The sequence below is a fragment of the Fundulus heteroclitus genome, chromosome 21 (assembly GCF_011125445.2).
Source record: "Fundulus heteroclitus isolate FHET01 chromosome 21, MU-UCD_Fhet_4.1, whole genome shotgun sequence".
Taxonomy (NCBI): domain Eukaryota; kingdom Metazoa; phylum Chordata; class Actinopteri; order Cyprinodontiformes; family Fundulidae; genus Fundulus; species Fundulus heteroclitus.
Window position 1 is genome coordinate 18,724,912 of NC_046381.1, and position 17,603 is coordinate 18,742,514.

The 17,603-nt window shown below is 44.2% G+C and overlaps 1 protein-coding gene across 1 annotated transcript; it reads right to left on the bottom strand.

The window, feature by feature from the left end:
* Positions 1-3,893: 3,893 nt before the first annotated feature.
* On the bottom strand, positions 3,894-11,986 carry arxa (aristaless related homeobox a). Its single transcript, XM_036125260.1, has 5 exons — positions 11,513-11,986; positions 10,597-11,167; positions 9,233-9,278; positions 7,423-7,754; positions 3,894-5,604 (listed from the first exon to the last, which is right to left on the bottom strand). Exons 1-5 carry the CDS (start codon positions 11,700-11,702, stop codon positions 5,322-5,324), a joined length of 1,422 nt encoding a protein of 473 aa, XP_035981153.1. The 5' UTR covers positions 11,703-11,986; the 3' UTR covers positions 3,894-5,321.
* Between the last annotated feature and the right edge of the window lie 5,617 nt (positions 11,987-17,603).

Genomic DNA, 17,603 nt, shown 5'->3' on the forward strand with positions numbered 1-17,603 from the left:
TAAATTAAAACTGAACAAACAAACAAAAAAATCTTAGTAATAAAATGTACTTTTCTACATCATTTGAAACGTTACTTATTGTGTTGTCTTTAAGAAGCCGACGCGACTTATGCGATTCAACCTCTAACAATATGTAGTTTTCAGTCTTGTATAGTAACAAAGTAAAAATACTTCACTACTGTACTTAAGTATATTTTGGAGTACTTTATACTTTCCTCGAGTATAAATTTTTTTGATAAATTTCACTTTTACTTCACTATATTTCCGAACTTAATTGCATACTTTTACTCCAATACATTTGTACAGTGTTTGGTTTAGTTACTCATTACAAAAAAAAAGCGTGATTGAGAGAGAGAGAAACCTAAATGTTTTGACTCCACCTACTGATAACGTTACAGGTGTATCTATTAGCAGGTTTACCACTTCCTGTAGGTTAACTAAGCCTGGTTTATCACTTAACCATGTTCTTAGTATACACCCCCTGGTCTAAATTCTGCCTGCACTTGGTTGTGTACAATTTTAAAGTGCATAGCACTGACCTTACTTGAAGAAGGAAAACTGAAAGCTTACAAAAAGGTTGTATATTCTGTCTAAACTTGGTCTAAATTTCTCCTGCACTTTGTTGTTTATATAATTTTAAGTGAATTTTGACCTTCAAAGTTTACCAAAATATAAAAAATGTCATACAAACTGCATTTGCCTTATTTTACTTTTTTACTTATACTGTTTATTTCATTACTTGAGTACATCTATTTTTACAGTAATTTTCATACTTAAGTACAAGACATTTCAGATAATTTAAGACTTTAACTCAAGTAACATTTCAGTCAGTGAGTTGGACTTTTACCAAAGTCATATTTTGGAGAGGTACCTATACTTTTACTTGACTCTGAGATTTCAGTAGGGTACTTTATACAACACTGGACTAGTTTTACAATCATCAGAAAAAAAGTGGAGTAAAATCTCCCCAAACCTGAACGAATGAAGCCATTTCATTGGATAAATCCCAACAGCCCCCCCCCCTCCCCCCCCTCCCCCTTATGCTCTGTCGCGCCGCGGGTTTTCAAGTGAGGGCCCCCGTTTTGTCCCCTACACCCCAGTCAAATGAGGCCCCTCCCCTCCCCCGGCATTAATTCGACCCCGCTAAGCTAATAAGGTCGAACGAGTCTCTTTGTATTGTGGCGTTAAGCTTTATTGCTTGTCGTTTTGACCAGCGATGGACAAGGTAGGCTTTGATGAGGGAATTAGTCTCCCATTCTGTCCCTGTTATTCATAGCGCCGCGCCGGAGAGGGTGTCAAAAGGAGAGCCGGTCCCATTGCAAAGTGTCTCCCTTGTCGGAGCTGAAAGGCCGGTTATGAGACGATAAACCGCTTAATACACTGAGCTAATTGGATGAGAGCAAGAGAGACGGCGGAATTAAGGGGCGAACCGAGAGGGGGAGCGCCGAGCCGCGGCCCCCGCTATTTAGGGCTTTCATCGGGTTCTGGTTCTCCGCCTGAGGGAGGAAAAGAGGAGGGAGGGAAGGGAGGGAAGGAGGGAGGGAGTCGTTCATCAAAGCTCCTTTTTAGAGTCCCTCTCCTCTCTCCGGGGCTGAGTGGGGACTTTATCCGGCGGAGGCTGTGGAGTGATTTGGTCTATTCTCCTTGGTGGGGACGCGGTGGGAGCGACGAGGTCCGGGAGAATCCAAATCAGGGCCAAATCAAGTCCAGGGGAGGAGGGAGGATGAGGGAGGAGGGAGGGAGGCGGTGATGAAAATGGGTGGAAATTTTCAGTCCACCTGGATTTACCTGAGAGGAAACCCAAACGCTGATTCAGGCTACCTCCCAACTCGCTCCCCCCCCCCCCCCCCCCCCTCCTCCCCTCCTCCTCGCTTTTTAGACATCAACATTCATTACTATGATCATTCATGCAACAAGGAGCCTCCTGGCCCTAATCCCAAACACAAGGGCCCCCGGTGAATGAAAAGGAGCACATCCAACAAGTGTGACTTTCTAAATCCACTCTATAACCTTCGACGGCATTTCAATTTTCTCGCCTTTTTTTTTTTTTTTTTTTTTTTTGCGCTGCAAAGAAAGTTGAAGCGCGGCTCCCAGCGGGTCGCAATGCCTCCTGGCATCCCCCCCTGCAGATATTAGGGACAAATTGGTTTGCCATTCATTAGTTATATTCACAATGAGATTACAAGTTCCCCCGGACAATCCCATCACGGAGGAAGAGAAAGCGCACACGCTCCACTGAGTTTCAGCAAAAGGCGGTTTAAGAAAAAAAAGAAAGAAGAAGAAGCATGAAGCTCACATAGTGTCTGCTGGGTTGGCCTTACAGGAGATTTCTTTTAATATACATTGAAGTAGCGGGGATACAGAGTTTTGCTGCACTGATCATTCAGCCATATGTTGAAATAGGCCAACCCACCTGACGTTTAAAATTCTGATTATTTTTTTTCAACACACATTAAATGCCTCAGAACTAATATCTCCTACTATTTTCAGTCTCGTAAACGCATCAGCCTGCTTTGACGTACTTTTTTTTAACTTAAAAAGATCTCCATATAGCCTAAATGAAAGGTGGGTACTTATGCCTTGGTCACTTTCTGTTTATTTAAAAACGACTACCCCCCCCCCCCCCCCACACACACACACAAATGAACCTGAAACATTTGTATGATTTTTTATTTGTTTTGTTTTTTATAGTCTCTATAGTCAGCAGTTAAAACACATTGGTATTGGTACCAATTCCTAAATGGTCGGATAAAATAAAAAAATCTAAGAAATAACATAAAATTAAATCGAATGCATCAATGCAGCTACATTTTCTAAAAGCTTCGGATTAAGAGATTTGTTAGTTTTTTTTTATTTGTTTTGTTACATCCATGCAGAGAGGCGGGGTGCGCCCTGGACCGGCCGCCAGTCCATCCCTGGGCGTTTTGCTACATGTATCTGTTTACCAGCCCAAAGCCCTGCCAAACAGCCCTGTAGGTGTAATGGTTCTGAGAAACGGAGAAAAAAAATGTCTGCTCAGACTCACAGGAGCACCTGAAACCGGCATCGGCACGATGGGTTCATCTGTCTGGCTCTGTGTGGAAGCATCTATGGAGAACATCTCCTTTATTAGATGTGAATCCTGCGTTTTTACTGGGGTAAAACAGTGATTAACAGGTGTTTATATATTTTATTATTTTTCAAACTGAAAGGATGGAAGAATTATAGAGGAGGCTTTTCCCAGATGCAGACAATATTATTAGTATTATTATTATTATTTGAATAATAGAAAGGGGGACCGCATTAATCCGTGGGGTAATTTCACGCGCTTTGGTTGGGTACCATGCTTGGGTCAAACTGAGCAGAGCAACCATTGATTGCGCTAATGGTCCTGCGTCAGAGTGGGGATTTTGGGGGGAATTAACTCTCCCAGGTTGTGTGTGAGTGTGTGTGTGTGTGTGGAAGCCGATTGATGAAGTGGTTTGTTACTTCATTAATGACAAAGGGGACTCTCTTCCATCGACATGGCATTACAGATGTTAACACCAATTTAGCGCCTTTAAAGGGTTTTTAAGCAAGTTCTGTGACGGCCCCCCCAAAGATAAAGTGGGCGCTTGAATTGAAAAGCCCCTCGCCTTTGTCGGGCCTTTCTCATGTGGGGATTAAGCTCATGAATATATGGTTAGTATTTTGTCAACTGAACTGCGGTGGATTAAACACCTACTAATACATTTTGGCTTTTGGGAAAATGTTCCTCCTTTTGAGCACCTGTCACTGCAAGGTAAGACAGAAAGCACGTCTTTTTTTTTTTTTTTGCACCTTTTATTAAGAGCTCTATAATTTGCTTATTTCCTTTCCCGGTGAAGGTCTCTTATTATTGGGGGATGTTTAAATAATAATAATAAAAAAATAACTCATTTTACCAATGTCATTTATTCAAATTAATGTTATTAAGCCAGGAAACGTACAGTCACTTAATATGAAAAAAACAAATACCCTTCACTCATTTCCTCTGGGAAAAGTTTGGACATAAATAATCATCTAAAAACCTAATAATTCATAAACACAGGTGGAAATCTACACAGGGCGACATTCATTACACACTACACCGAGTGCAAATTCATCAAAACAGGGTCTCTTAAAATATACACGACCTTGTTTTGAAAATCATTCCTTTTTCTCTTACTTGTCACGCTTTTTTCCTCCATTTTTTTTAAATCTTTTTTTTTCTTTTTTTTCTTTTTTTTTGTACACAATATTTACAGTTTTCCTCTCTCACACAGTCAGGTGTCATTGCTCGTATATGTCCCCGGAGTCAGAGCCAGCTGAGATGCCACTGCCGGAGGGGAGGGGAGGGGGCAAAAAAAAAAAAAAAAAATCAACTATAACCGGATAGAGAAAGGTGGATGCAGATGATGGGAAATGTAAACGTCAGTGAGAAACAGGCTGGCAGTGGAGCGGCTGGGCGCGGCGGACGGACAGGCGAGCAGCGGAGAGGAGTCAGGCTGGCAGAGAGAGCGCTATTGGAAGGTCTATGGACGCGTTTTTCCTTTGGTTCAGGGTGGGTGGGTTCATATGGGGGGGAACTCCTCCAAACTCGTCTTTGTTACACACGCAGACCGGCTCAGCCCACACAGCAATGCATACGGATTCCGCAGTGTTACTGGAGGAGCTTTTCCCCGGTAAGAGTCTGGGACGCCCTGCCGCTCCTCGGCTCTGCGGCTGGGCGTAATGGGGGGTGCGTCTCGACCTCAGAGCCACACAAACAGACGCAGGTCCTGCTTTTAGATGTATAAATGACCCTAAAAAGCTGTTTGGGTTAACTGTACCTCACGTTTGTAAGATTATAATCTGTTTTTATTATTATTATTATTATTATTATTAAAAGCTCATTTATTTGGTACATTCCACCTCTAGTGACTTGAGTGCTGTATATTTCTAATGTATATGTATGCACTGTAAACAATCCCCCCCCCATACAACACCTGTGAGTGACCGTGGAAGTTGTCAATAAGTATTTGAAATAGATAGCTATATAAATGTATTTAATCTTTGGATCTCTTCCCAGAATATTGTTATTATTTAACTGAAAGCTCTGGAAACGGTGTGAAAGGATGAAATGCTTATATATAGCAGAGACGCACAGCTGGTGCTCTGCTGCATTTGGTCGTGCTATATTGTTGGGGAAACATGAGGTAGGGGGGGGGGGGCATGTTTATCAGGGAAGCCTCCAGAGGTATGAAGGTTTTGCTTTTCTTGTTTTTTTGTTTTTTTTTTCTGAGGGAGTGGGTGGGTCATGGTGTCATGGAATGGGGCGTATACGCCCGGAGCGGGTTGAGGCTTCAGCACACCTCCTTCCCCGTGGCTCCGGCTGGCAGGATGTTAAGTTGGGTGAGCTGAGCCGAGTGTTCCTTGGCCTTGAGGCGCAGCGCGGCGATGCTGGAGGCCCTGCGGTCCGCCGCCGCCGCAGAGGAGGACGAGGCGGAGGAAGAGGAAGAGGAGGAGGAGGAGGGGTCGCTGAGGACAGAGGCTGCGTGGGAGGGGCTCTCCACGGGCGGTGCAGGCTGACGGAGGAGGGCCGCGGCGGTGGAAGCACTTGTCAGGGGACCCATACTGGAGAACAGCCTGAAGGAAGACCAGAGTTCAACCATCTAAATTAAAATAAACACATTTTTTGAGTTGATGTATGCATTGGCGAGATAAAACAGCAAGCTTGGTTATTTCTGAGCTAAAGGTGTCTGGTCCTTAAATTAAATGGAAGTGTTAGAGCGGCAGAAGAGGAACTCTGCTTTTAACTCTCGGTGAAAAGGAGCGGCCGAGGCTTGGATCGATCTGTAGATGCTGCCAAATACATATCAGCATTGAAGGGTCTAGATTTTGCTCATGTTTTGAACACATGAAGCTGCCGTAGATTCTTTCAAATAATTTATGCATATGCCGGTGCTGTTGTCAGAGTTTACTCTTCATTCTGACCCTGCTTTGACCACTGGCCCAATAAAATGCACAGTACTCTCATGTTCTACATTGGCAAGGCTAATTGTGTCACATCGGGTATCACCCCCCCCTACTCACAGCTTGATGTGGAAGTTCACACGTTTGGCTAATTTATTAACGCGTTTAACAGGTTAATTAGACCAAACTGTGAATGGCTAGCAGTGTAACACATTTCGAAGCAGACACTGAGATAAACATAGACGGAGTGTGACTGAAGACCACCTCCCATCTAAGCCGCGCTGTGCAGTGCGGGGAGTTTATTTTAAGCTGATTTGCTGCTGGGGTCCTTTCTGCACAATGGTTGTGATTTACTTTAAAATACAGGGATGAATGTAAGGGGTTGTGTTTTATGGGGAGGCTATAGCCTGCTGGAGAGACAGGCCGTCTGAGACATAAATACTAGAGGCACATATTAGGCCTGCAGGAGGGCTGTGCATCAGATCCACTGGGGTTCAGCGAATACTCTGTGCTCTGTTGTTATTCGATAAAACGTGATCACGTTCAGAATCACCCGACCTATGATGATTAACGATAAACACTAGTTCAGGATGTTTTCAAACACCAGAAACCAATGGTTGGGATCGGTTGCTGATTCCAGAGATACGGCTCATTGTCCAGGGCGGCACAGCCGATGGGGTGCCATGAACGTTCAGGGGGGAAAAGTTAACCACCGGCTCCAGGATGAGTTTTCTATTGCTTATCTGTATGCCAACCCCCTGTAATGTGAACACTACAAGAAAATAAATATAATGTAATAATGTCTGGTTTTGGGATAAATCAAAGGACTGTTTGGCTGTTTTTAATTTGTCGAGCCTATACATTTGGTCATCTGCAGTTTAAAATCCAAATTACTTTGACTGATTTAAAAAAAAAACTGGGCTGACCAATAAAGTGATTCTTAAACACAATTTTAGATTAATTCAACATATATTCTCTTTGCAAAAAAAAGGGAGCATTTTAAATAAACGTTCGATTTAAACAAGTGGTAAAAAAAAATACACATCAGACAAGAACTTGAATTATTATACAGTGGATACAGTGGATTATGAATGTTTTAAAACAGGTTTCATCATTATATCTATTGAAAGAAAGCAAAGAAAAGCTAAGAGGACGGGCACTGTTAGGTTTCCCTTCCTTCCTGGTTCAGCAGATGAAAGGGGGGGGGGGGGCACCCAGGGCAGCATGTTTAGCAGAACCGCCACTGGTTGGTTGCATCAGCATGGATTACATGAATGTTTCCACATATGATTGGATGTGATTACTGTGGATGGTTTAGCAGCACAGTTGCCCAGCTGAATGCAGCTGCTACAATGAAAAGGTCTTGGACATGTTGGGCAGGTTTCACCGTGGGATGCTACTTTCACTTTGTGTTATCTTTATCATCATCATCACAACAAAATGCCTCAACTTGACATGTGTAAAGTCCACATCTCTACTGGAGCAACTCACCTGCCAAAAGTTGGTCCGATAAAGGCAGGGTGGCGAAACATGGCAGCCGTGCCCAGGAAGGTGCCCAGGCCCAGCGGGGTGGCCAAGGGTGGAGCAGAGCTGTTATGAGGCGGTGGGGCCAGGCCCGGGAAGGCCGCGGCCGCCGCTGCAGCGGCCGTCCACGCGGACTCCAAGGCTGGATGAGGGTGAGGAGGGAAGGGCCCTCCCTCCAGGTAGTGGCTGAGAGGATGGCCTGCAGCGAGCGGGCCCGGGAAGGGCAGGCCCGATGGGTGGGCCTGCACCCCTGCCTTCTCTCGCTTCCTCCACTTGGCCCTGCGGTTCTGAAACCAGACCTGCGTGGGGACGAAAAGGACGATGAGGGCTTCACACACGGCATCAACTCCGTACAGGAACCACCGGTTCACTTTGACTGCTTGCGTCCCCGGCAGCCCGTTGCTGCGCGCCGTCTGCGCGCTGCGTGCTTCAGGTGCGTGGCCGACAGGCGCAAAGTCAGCAGCAATTACAGGCGCCGTCTAAGCCCCGCCGCTCACGGCTCCTCACATCATCTACTTTCTGGCTAATTAAACTCCCTCCCTTTTAGACGGGCTTTCGGGGAGGAGGGGAGCGATAATTAAGAGCGTTGTTAACAAAAGATCCAGAAAATTACCGCTGAACTGGCTCCAATAACAATTAATGCGCTTTAAATGAAATTCTTAAGAGGCGCAGAAGTTCCACGCAGGAGCGTATTTAACTTTCCCACGCATCCGCCGCGGATGCCGCTTTTCTCTCTCTCTCTCTCTCTCTCTCTCTCTCTCTCTCTCTCTCTCTCTCTCTCTCTCTCTCTCTCTCTCTCTCTCTCTCTCTCTCTCTCTCTCTCTCTCTCTCATTCAGATTGAGCAAAATGTCAACATGTAGAAAAGTGACAGAGGCGCACACGCATTATTCCCCCAGGGGCTGTTTAGCATTACACAGACCCCCGGGAATTTATGAGTCTTTATCACCTCCTGATGGCGCTCGTTAAGTGATTTGTTCACCTATAGCCCCCCCCCCCCCTCCACCCCCCATCTTAAGGAGACATCTGTTGTTTTACCGTCGGCCATAACCTCTCGGAGTTTCCATCGTGTTTGAACTGTCTCTGTGGTTATGAGTCCGGCCTTTAGACAAGCAAGACACGCTTTCAGAGCCAAACTATGGATGGGAGGAGGAGGAGGAGGAGGAGGGAGGGGGGGGGGGGGGCAAACACCTTTAATGGTCTCTCATTCGCTCCCAAGTGCAAAGCATCGGATCAATGCAGGTCTATTGCAATCACATAATGGGAAATCAAATAGCATTATCCCTCCCTTCTTTTTCTCTCTCTCTCCCTCCCTCCTTCCCTCACACACACATACACCCCCCCCCCCCCCCCCCAATCTGTCCCCTCTGATGGGAATTCAAACACCAACTCATCCCGGGAATACAGGCACTGTTTGCTCCTGCGCTAAGTGAGCCTTTTATGAATCGCCGGCGTCGGCTTAATTGCCACTAAAACGTCCCCCAGTTCGCGTGTAATAACATTCAATAACAGGAAGGACCTTCCCGGCGCAGCGACTGGGGGCCATTTAACACGTTTTACTGTAATAAATTATTGCCTCAAATTGGCCCCATAATCGCTGATCCTCAATCAGTGACGCATATCAGCTGGTTATTATCCAGGGGACATTTCACAGAGGACTGATAAAGCATTAGAGGATGCTGCTGCTCCCCCCCCCCCAACCACCCACCACCACCTCCTCCTTTCCTTTCGATTTGCATTACAACATGATTCACTTTACAGATTGGAGGGAGCACTCACCTGAACGCGGGCCTCGGTGAGGTCCAGACGCATCGCGAGCTCCTCTCTGCAAAAGAATAACGATCAGAAAATGAATAATAGGAAGAAGGAGAGGAACAGAAAAGAGTCAAGGTTACAGGCCGTCGCTTGGAAGCACATAGAATTGCTGTTTTGTCCCCTCCGGTTGTTAACTGTCAACAATAGACGACCAAAATAGGTTGGATTATTTTTTTTTTATATCTTTTATTTTTTTCTCCCCCCCTACAGAAAGACGCCATAGCCATATTCTATTTTCTCCTGTCACGCGTGGGTAGAAATAGGCCTAGTGATTGTTAGATTTTCCTTAGCCAAGGCCTGTCACTGTAACAACATAATGGCTGGAATAATGACATCTAAACTAGCCTGACACAAAGCAATTGGCGCTCCCTCCAGATGTAGCAGCGAGATGGGGGCCCGCGCTCCCAATTAGAGCGAATCTCCTTTAAGTAAATCGACTGGAAAATGTGAATAATCCTGCACCGATAGAGGACGCGTGGAAATATAGAAACGAGAAGATCCTTTATAGGGGAAAAAAATAAATAAAACCTTTAAGAAAACTCGATGCATTTTTTTTCGTTTTGCACGCATGCAGCCTACATGCAAATAATAATAAAGAAAAAAACTGCAACGTTGTACATCTTTTCTTTATATCAGTTCTCATATTGATCCAAGCCTGATCACCCCCCCCCCCACATCCAACCACCACCCATAACACCTGTCCAGCAACCGGCACCAACGACCCCAGCAACCGGCAGGCCCAAATACGCAAAGGAAGCCGTTCACTTCCAGGGTTTTATCATGAGCTGTGGTCCGCACCCACGCGTGGAATTAGTGGGATGGATTCAGAAGGAACGGTGTGCTGGAAAGTGTTGATTTTTTTTTATTACGGATAAATGCAGTTAATTGGGAGATTTAGTTCATACAATGGTAAACAGAATTCAAACGATGTTTTGTGGCTTTTTTGCATCTCTAGGAAAATGTTTTAAAACATTAATGTTACACAATACGACGACCTGGATCAATAATAATAATAATAATAATAATAATAATAATAATAATAATAATAATAATAATAATAATAATAATAATAATAATAAAAGTTAACTTGTAATGTTTTTATTATCAATAATATTAGTATTATCCCGTATTTGTTAATTCTTAAAAAACATTAATATTCAACCAGTAACCTATAATTCGTTTTTTTTATTATACTGAAATGTTAAACATTTGTAGTACATTTTTTTCCGTTTTGAATTTGACGTGTTTTTCGTTGATTATTTTTTGTTGTTTGTTTCATTGTCGTTTTTTTTTAAAAATCATCATTATTATCATCTTGTATTTCTAACCTGGTGAACACGTCGGGGTAGTGCGTCTTCTGGAAAGCCCTCTCCAGCTCCTCCAGCTGGTAGCTGGTGAACGTCGTCCTGTATCTCCTCTGCTTCCGCTTCAGCATCCCCTCCTCCGAGTCGCTGCCCGCCGACAGGCACACGCTGTCCTCCCCGTCCCTCACGTCCCCGTCCCCGGCGTTCAAGCCCTCCTCCCTCTCCTCGTCCTTCGGGGAGAGCGCGGCCGCGTCCGCGCAGCTGCCCTCCTCCTCCTTGCCGCCGTCCTCCTCGAACTTCAGCGGGCCGAGCTCCACCAGCCCGAGGGCGCCGTCCTCCGAGGTCTCCCCGGGGCTCTGCTCGCCCTCTCCCCGGTGCAGCGACGCGTTCTCCCGGTACGACTTGCTGCGGCTGATGCTCACCTGCGGCGCCTGGCTGATCTTGAGGCTCTCGCTGGCCTGCTCCAGGAGGAGCCTCTCCCTGTCCAGCTTCTCCGCGTGGTCGTGGAGGTATTTCCCCCCGGGTCCGTACAGCCGACGGAGCTTGGGAGGCAGGTGCATGTCAGCGCCGAGGGAAAGGGACTCCTTCGTTGGCCCTGTGGAGAAATCAGAGAGAGCGCGGGATGGATGAGAAAACAAAAATACTTACACGCAACTGCATGCATCCTGCTAGAAGTTGATTTCTTTATTTATTAAAAATATTTTTTTGCGAACATAAAATCGAAGAATTGCGCATGGCAGCGAACAATTTGGTGAATTCAATGAAATCACCTTCAACATGCGCACGTACAGCAACACACACATGCAGGCTTGCAGTTTTTACGCATGTCACCAATTGCGCCCTAACTCTCCAAATAAGAGCTTCTTTATTATTATCATCATCGTTATTATTCTTTATTTTTATTCTTTATTTTTTTAAATCTAGCTCAGATTCAGCTTACCGTTCACCGTCTTGTCAAACTCCCCTCTGCCGGGCAGAGCAGCCAAACTTTGCGCCCCTATCAGCCGGACCTTACAGGGACTGCGGCGGCCCAGAATGCTGTCTATGCAGTAAGAGGAGAGCAGCGTCGGGGATTTGCTGCTCTTCCTCTCGCCCCGGTCGAGAATATCTTCCTCAAACTGAGCGCTCATGTCGACGCCTTATTGGCTTCTGTCAGTCTCCCACTCTCTCTCGTGGGGGGGTTTCTTTCGGCAACCCTCTCCTCGGCTCTGCGTGTGGGGTGCGTGGGTCCTCTACTCCTCTCTTCTCCCTGTCGCTGCTCCGTCACCCTCTCAGCTAATGACAGGCAAGCGCTACGGCCGTCTCGCGCTGCACTCTGCTCCTGTGCCGCGCGCTCGTTCAACATGCGTGGAGTCTGTCACCGCGCGCCTGATTGGCTCCTGTGTGTGTGTATGTGTGAGTGAGAGAGTGTGTGTGTGTGTCCGCGTGGAGAGAGATAGCGCCGAGAGGCTTTATATATTTTACGATTAAAGTTAATTTGAGAGAAAGGCGACAAAACCCGACATGGAGTCCGCGGCTTTTCCTCCGCGGAACGAACTGAAGAAAACGAGGAACGATTTCTTGGAGGTCTGTGCCGTCAGTGAGGGATTTCGGTTTGATCAAAACAACAATTTAGTCAACAGATTCTCCCCGACAGGGAAGGCTAAAGCGCTGTTGAAGTTCCACAATGTAGCCAAAATAAAAGCATAAACAATGACCCCAATCAGTAATGCTTGCGGGCATGAGGGTTCATAACAGGTTTATTTATATTTATGAAAAACAAAAACAAAACATTAATCAGGCCTGAACGCCACTGAGGTGTCTCGGCGCCATTGTTTATGTCATAAAGAACGCTCGTGCTTAATACTACGATTCAAAATGTCGGGCCTATTTTTGCAGGCGCCTGCTCGGTTTAAAGGTCTCTGCGCGTTGAAAGTTTATCTAGAGATGTTTACTTCGGGCTTTTAGGTGTGAATGCTATTTCTAAACAAACAAACAAACAAAAAAAAAACCCTGACTTTAAATATGTTATTTAAGAAAACAAAAGTGATGCAAGTTGATTCATATTTTTCTATAGTCACAATATTCATCGCCTCTGTACAAAGAGAGGCCACAGCGCTGTGACTGATAACCTAAATAAGTTTTAAAAAACGGGTTTGAAATAATAGACTTCCTGACAGACTACAGTTTCGGAAGCATAAATTATTGTATTTTTTTTTATTCCACCCAGTTGAATTTATTTTATCTAGCTACTGTTGTGACCCTGTGTGACTTCCAGGGTGTTACCATAAAACTCCTCCGGTATTTCACAGCTTCTAAAATCATTTAAATCTAAGCATGTAAAGAGCGCCACCATACATTGTTTTTATATCATAGCCCGTTTTGTTGTAGTTGTTGTTCTTCAGAGCACACATTTAACTCTCAGCTCTCTCCCTGTATTATCTCATATAACCTTTAGGTTTGTCGTGCCAGCCTGGGCTCATCAGCAGGCCCCATGGCTGCTGTTATCTGCAGCCCTTTCCTAAACATTCAGGAGTCCCCCCTGTGTAACACATTCCCCCATGGCCTTGTTTATCAAAGATGAAGCCAAGATGGAGAAGCATAGAGGAAAACTGAGCCCACATCAAAGCCCTGTAAGTAGCACAGAATGTGTTCCAACATGGGATCAATTAATTCATTGATTTAATCATGACTGTTTTGATTAAGCTCAGCTGTTGTTATTATGTATTTATTGTTTTTTTTGTGCAAACTTAACTTAGAAAAGACATATCATTGAAATGTGAGTTTTTACATTGTTTTCCTTAATAATTACTGTTTATTTTTTTGCAGCCCTAATGGGCCACTGGTACACTATGATTGTTAAAATGCTGATGTACGGCATGAATCTTCCCAAAAAGACGCATAAACGATTTCGTGCAGAAATATCACATATTGGGTAAAAAAAAAAAAAAAGAGCAGTTTAATTCAAAATGATGCCTATACCTGCTGCGTATTTGAGTCCCTGTGCCAACAGCATTACAATTCTGGCACGGAGTTTATGTTCAACCTCTGAAAAAGCACCTGCAAAAGCCATGTTGGTCACAGAGAAATAGAAACATCAACATCATATCTATCTATCTATCTATCTATCTATCTATCTATCTATCTATCTATCTATCTATCTATCTATCTATCTATCTATCTATCTATCTATCTATCTATCTATCTATCTATCTATCCATCCATCCATCCATCCATCCATCCATCCATCCATCCATCCATCCATCCATCCATCCATCCATCCATGCTGGAGCCGCGGATTGGGTGTGAGGGCGCTGGGCGGCGGTGATGAGAGAGCGCACGGGGTGGCCGGGGGGGGGGGGGGGGGGGGGGGGGGGGGGGAGGGGGGGGGGTAGTTGGGGATTGCGAGAGGAGACTCCGCTGTGGAGAGGGGGAGAGACGGAGAGATGGACCGAGAATGTAATTTTAAATGAAAGTCTATTTAACCCGCTGTGAATGGCATGACCCCCATCCTCGCCTCAGAGCCCATCACTGTTAAAAGGATCATTTTCAGAATTCAATCCAAAAACTTCAGCAAGCTGCAATTTACACTCTCTCCTCTCCTGTCTTCTCTCTCTCTCTCCCTCTCTCTCCCTCTCCTCCCCCCTCCTCCCCCTCTTCTGTTCTCTCCGTTATGTATCAAGCCCAGAGGTTCGCGGCAAAAACGAACAATAACAATGAAATATATCTCCAGAAAATTGCAGAAGTTGTCCCCCCCCCCCCCACACGTCTCCTTTCATTTCTCCTATTGTAAAGAAACACTGTTACTGGAATTGTGACTTTACCGATCTCCAAAGTTTAGTTAAGATCAAGGTGCCCTTGTAAATATACGCGTCACATCTGAGATTAGCAGCATCTGGTGCTTTTGTCATCGAAGAAAGAAGAATACTATTTTACGCATAACCCTTCATAACGTCGCATATTTCCTCCATGGCCTGATCCGCGTTTGTGACGATGACTTTATCATGGGGCCACTATCCACGGATGGAGTCATCCTTAACTTTGTTTGTCTCCGTGGTGCCACCAACTCCCCAAGCTTGTTTATTTGCGCGCAAATCAGCAGTACAATGAGCGTAATAACAATATAAAATGCTTTGCGCCCCCCCCCCCCCATCCCCCCTCCCCCACGGTCACAAACAGACGCGCGTAATACAGACGGGTATTTAGAGTCGCTCTGTAATTTGGGGTCCACAATTTGATTCATTTATCCGCAGTCTGTTATTAACCCCGCGGAAAAGGAGATGTCAGCCGCCATTTCAGCCAGCAGGACATCCGCGCTTTGTTTAAATGCACTAATTACGCGCATACATTACGGGAGGGCGGAGACGGCCATGAGCGCAATTTTCACATTTCCAATTTTCCGTCTGTTGGACGTGCAGGTGAAGAGATGGCGCTTCTCGTTGCAGCGCCGTCATCAACGCCTTCTTTGTATTTTCATAACATTGTAACTTGATAATATCCAGGGGAAACATGCAGGGTTGATTGTTTGTTCTGGGCACAGTTGATAAATAGAGAAATCTTGCGGCCCTTTCTCTGTTTTTCTATTACATATGCTGACCTTACAAAAAATTATCCAACATAATACACAATAATAACATTTTATTATAAGAACCCATTTGCTATATGTCACTGTTCCGTATATCACGTGACACGGGTTGTCTGCTCTATTTCTAAGTATGGGTCATCCTCTGCTGTGAAGGCCTTCAAGCCTGTCAGCCCGAATGAAGTTCATTCTCAAGGACCAGCTGGATGGCCCTTAATGGCTTGGAGGTCATTCCACTGGCGCCATCTCCTGGATAGATAAGAAACCTGCTCAAACAGATACATGTTTTACACGTTGAAAACATTGAAGATGAACTATTATATATAGGCCTACACCTCTTTCCATCGCCTGTAAGGCTTCTTGGGCCAGGCAAACCCAAGATTGAGTTTGCCTCTGATTAGAACTTTGTCCCCCAATTCAGGGGTTCCCAACCAGCCACCACAGCACCAATAATATCTCTTCTAACTGATCAAAGGTTGTGTGTTTAGTTGATGTGCATCGACACCCCTGAATATTATGGTTTGTTAGCGTTAAGGAATGGTCCAGGATTTTTTTTAAGTGAGTTGCTAGCCAGAATCTCATGAGCAATTAATATCTTACAAGCGTCTTTATGTCTTCGTAATAGTTCAGATTCGTTGGCCCCAGAGACTCAAAAGAGTGGTTATAATGAGAGAACCAAGAACAAAACAATCTTCTGCCGTCTTAAATTAACCCCAGTCTAAAAAGCACACAACAAAAAAACAAACAAAAAAGGAAAAACAGTTATTCATGTTAACTCTATTTTATGAGCCTTTAAACTGTTATCACATTTGCTTTGCATGGTTATTTACAGAAAATCAGAGGATTATTTCCACTGAACAAGGAGGTAGGTGGCCAAGCACCTCTAATGAGCTTCCTTTGTCAAACACTGTAAACAAAGCATGGAAAGGATTTCAGTCATAGTTACTGTCTGGTATTTAGGCAGAGTAAAAAACAGAAATATGAATACAACTTAAGTAAATAATATTTCATTTATTTGTACACCCCATTGCTTCATATTAGCTGCCATGAATGCATTTTTTACTTAAAATCTTTCATTCTCAACAGGTGTTTCACACCTCCATTTTCTATGTACATTATAATCGTATTTTCTCTAAATAACTGACTAATGCAAATATGAGGATGGTGTAAAGATCATAAAATAGTGCTTGCTTAGAGTTATTCTATGACATAGATGCCTGCGTTGGTCTGGAAGCTACGACTAGTCAGTATAATCTGGATTTATACTGAAGAGTTAGGAAACCAAGATATTTAGGTGATGTTACAATATTAGCTTTTAACTGGTCTAGTCTGGAGTACAGCATGTCGGTATTAACTTGGTAAAATCAAGAAGGACAGGCAATTTAATTACTTGTACGAGGAAGTGCCAGAAACCACCATTTATTAATTGATTAATATGCAGTTTCAGCTTGGATGAAATAATATTCCAGCAGAGATAAACACAGCAGAAATGATCAACAAATGATGCGCAATATTAAATGATTGTTAACCATCAAACAATGAATGTTCTCCCCTGTACAACTCATACTTTAGTATGTTTGTCAATTACCAGAAAGGCTGAATAAATAAAAAAAAAAAAATAATAAAAGAAAAATCAGGTCAGAGCTACACAAGACATCAAACCACAATGGTCACTGCATTATTAATGTTTTCCAACTTTGTGGTTGCTCAGTACGCCTCTTAGCAGGCATTTTAGTAGGCTTTCTGTTTTATGGTCAGTGTTTTTATTAGTCTTCCATTGGGTTGGTATTGGGCTGGACAGGGGGCAATGCAGCAGGACAGTACACACACAAAAACAAGCCACATTAATAACAATAAATGCATACGTGCATTATAACTTGAATATATTCTAGTACTAACAATAGAAAGAAAAATCATAAACAGTAGTAAAGACACAAAGTACCAATTCTGGTCTGGGTGAAAGGACCGCCTTCTGTCATTTAGATGGACTTTTGTTGCCCTTGATGCTCAAACTTCATAGATGACACATGTTATTTTTGCGATATTGCAAATAAAGAGCGGGAAAAATGAACTGTGTCTGATGCAGTCACTGAAATATTTGACATCGCATCGGTATCGCAACAGCATGTTTTCCTACAACTGTGCAGCCATGTATTTAAATTTGCAGCCTATAAACCTTGGAAGCAAATGTAAAATGTTGATTCAAAACTTTTCACATCCATGTTTAGTGTAAGAAGCGGCGTGCTCTTGGGGGCCCTCTGCTGCCCTGGAGGTTCCAAGCGATGGCTTCATTCGCTCACGCTTAAGATGTGGCTGTCTCTTGAGCCACCTGTCATCGTGATCACATTTACAAGAGCATGGATACGACCCTCAAAGAAGAAATAAAGTGATTTCCTGAAGAGAAAAAAAAAAAACAACCTGGATCCTAATTGAACAGTAACGTTTGATGTTGTTAAGTTCCTGTGTACCA

Bases quoted from the DNA above. Each gene is read 5' to 3' on its own strand.
- arxa (XM_036125260.1), bottom strand. From the start codon at position 11,702: ATGAGCGCTCAGTTTGAGGAAGATATTCTCGACCGGGGCGAGAGGAAG. The intron at 11,168-11,512 runs GTAAGCTGAATC...ATTTCTCCACAG, and splicing joins GTTTGACAAGACGGTGAACG to GGCCAACGAAGGAGTCCCTT. The intron at 9,279-10,596 runs GTTAGAAATACA...ATTCTTTTGCAG, and splicing joins TACCCCGACGTGTTCACCAG to AGAGGAGCTCGCGATGCGTC.